Source organism: Triticum dicoccoides, chromosome 7B (assembly GCF_002162155.2).
Source record: "Triticum dicoccoides isolate Atlit2015 ecotype Zavitan chromosome 7B, WEW_v2.0, whole genome shotgun sequence".
NCBI lineage: Eukaryota > Viridiplantae > Streptophyta > Magnoliopsida > Poales > Poaceae > Triticum > Triticum dicoccoides.
The window spans coordinates 523,113,710-523,116,464 of record NC_041393.1 but is presented as its reverse complement, the minus strand read 5'-3'; the positions used below and the strand labels follow the sequence as shown (position 1 = coordinate 523,116,464).

The 2,755-nt window shown below is 48.4% G+C and overlaps 1 protein-coding gene across 1 annotated transcript; it reads left to right on the top strand.

Moving 5' to 3' along the window:
- The first annotated feature begins 412 nt into the window (after nucleotides 1-412).
- On the top strand, nucleotides 413-2,414 carry LOC119341612 (putative F-box/FBD/LRR-repeat protein At5g22670). The gene is made up of 3 exons (XM_037613481.1): nucleotides 413-1,264; nucleotides 1,668-1,811; nucleotides 1,924-2,414. Exons 1-3 carry the CDS (start codon nucleotides 413-415, stop codon nucleotides 2,317-2,319), a joined length of 1,392 nt encoding a protein of 463 aa, XP_037469378.1. The 3' UTR covers nucleotides 2,320-2,414.
- Nucleotides 2,415-2,755: the final 341 nt, after the last annotated feature.

The following is a 2,755-nucleotide window of genomic DNA, read 5'->3' as shown; positions in this document are numbered from 1 at the left end:
TGCAGAGCGGTCGAGTAAGCAGACAACATCCGAGCGGATGGATGACATCCGAGTGAAATGATTATTGGTGAACACTTGAGTGTGCTTGTGGTTCGAGGGCCTCACTGTCTGTTGATGTGGGGTCCTAGGTTAGCCGGAGATGTCTACTTCTTGACCCTATTGACCCATCAGTCTGCCCCAGATATATCGGGCAATATAAGGGGCATTGATGTAATGACATAAATTGCATCTCAATATACAATTATACTAGTACAAGCTTGGATAAAAAAGAGAGGAATTTCACTAACCTGCCATAGATAAATAAAAAAGAGAGTGAGCCCGTCTCAAAAAGAGAGCAAAAAAGAAAAGCGAAACGACGCTTAGTGGGCTGCTCCATTCCGGCCAAAATCATACCAAACCCTCGCGTCCCACCATGGCCGACGGCGCCGCCTCCCTCCTCCCCACCGCCGGCTACGACGGCGAGGACCGAATCAGCGCCCTCCACGACGACCTCCTCTGCGCCATCATCTCCCGCCTCTCCGTCACGGACGCCGCCCGCACCACCGCCCTCTCCCCCCGCTGGCGCCACCTCTGGCACTCCACACCGCTCGTCCTCGACGATGTCGACCTGAACGAGTCCGCCCGTGAGGCCATAGTCTCCCGGGTCCTTGCCGACCACCCGGGCCCCTTCCGCGCCGTCCGCCTCGCCGGATGCAAGTTCGCCTCCCTGGACCATGACCTCGCCGAGTGGCCGCGCCTCCTCGTCACCAAGGGCATTCAGAAACTCGTCATCGTCAACAAGCACATCCAGCCCCAGCACGCCTCCCCGCGCCTCCCCGCTGAAATCCTCCGCTGCGACTCGCTCCAGCGCCTCTTGCTGGGCTTCTGGACGTTCCCCGCCGACGTCTCCCACGGCGCCGACGTCTTTCTTCCCCACCTCCACAGTCTCAATATGATAAGGATTGACATGAGCGATCATGACCTAGAGTGTTTGATTGCTGCCAGCCCCGTTCTAAAGACCCTTGTGCTCGCCCGCAACAAGCCCAAGCATGTGCGTCTCTGCAGCCAAAGCCTCCATTGCGTGGTCGTTGGAGGATCCCCGGTGAAGGAGGTCGCCGTGATGGAAACGCCGCTCTTGGATCGCCTTATCTTGGTGGAACTGCCTCCTAGTGCTATTGGAGGTGCTAGTATGGGGGTCAAGATTACCTGTGCACCCAACCTGCGGGTGTTTGGCTACCTGGAGCCGAGAGCTCACAAGCTGCAGATTGGCGATGATGTCATCGAGGTACGGTTACCTCTCCATCTCTATCTCAACATGATTTTTTTTAAATGGTCAAAGGGTGTTGCATATGTTCATAAATCTTGTCAAGGCGTACAAGAGGATAGGTGATCTATCTCAGCATTAAATTATTTAGGATTTAGAAAATCATTCCATTCACTGAGATCCATCCACCATGGTCTTCTCTACGATTATAAAACAGTTAATGAGTTATGATATTTATATTTCTTTTGGTACATATTATTCCATCCATCCATCAAGAACTGTGGTTCATATGTGTGAGTATGATGTGTATCTGTCAGTCTGTCTATTCATCAAGAACAGTTAATGATTATAATACTTATCTTTCCATCCGTCAAGAACAGTTAATCAGTATGATGTGTATCTGTCTTGGTGCACCGCATTGCAGCCAAACATAATGGTGAGCCCAAGAACTGTGCTTCCAGGCGTCAAGATATTGGCCGTGAAGGTGAATTTTGGTGTTTTCGAGGAGATTAACATGCTTGCCAGCTTCCTTAGATGCTTTCCCAATGTTGACATGCTTCACATCGAGGTTTCTCCCAATTCTTTCTGTTAGTTGATCATTCCGCAATGTTATAATCAATTACTAGCAGCATGGTCCATATATGTAACTGAACTGTTTACGCACTGGCATAAATTTGCAGTCTCTCCTGCATGATCCATCCATACCTGGCTATGATCCCACTGGGGAGCACTATGCCAAGTTCTGGCAGGAGGCCAGTCCGATCAAATGCTTGCGATCACATGTCAAAAGGATGGTTATCCACAAATATCAAGGGCATCAAAACGAGTTTGAATTCCTCAAGTTCATCTCCAAGGATGCGCTGGAGCTGCAGTCTTTGGTGCTTGTGCCACCTAAAGAAAAAATTTCTTTACCGGACGAGGTGAATGAGATGATAGGCAGACTGGGGTGTCCACGGTTTCGAGCATGGGCCTCTAAAGTGTTGCTGGTGTTGACTAAAGTAGACATTGGTTTTAGCTTGCAGAAATCAGCTGACCTTACGGTCGACGACCCTTTTCGCTGCTCGATGCATGGCTAATTAGCTATATGTATACCTGATCGATCCGTCTTTTGGGGACTCACTGACATTTGTACTGGAAGATCACACAGTTTAAGTTTGTAAGGCAATGCCTTCCTTTGTGTTGGACCATGTTTCAACTACCTTTAGTATATACTCCCTCCGTTCGGAATTACTTGTCTCGAAAATGGATGTATCTAGAACTAAAATACATCTAGATACATCCATTTCTACGACAAGTAATTCCGAACGGAGGGAGTATGTATGTTTCAAGTTTCAACTACCATGAGTGTGTGTATTTAAGTATCTAAGCTAGCAGAACTACTGAATCCGCTAGTGTTATATTATCATGATATGCAACGTGGTGTATTATTAGTGATAAAATTAGCAACACTGTCAAGATCACATTCTGGAATCTGAATATAGTACGCCTGCTCTGTAGCATGTGTTAGGTGCC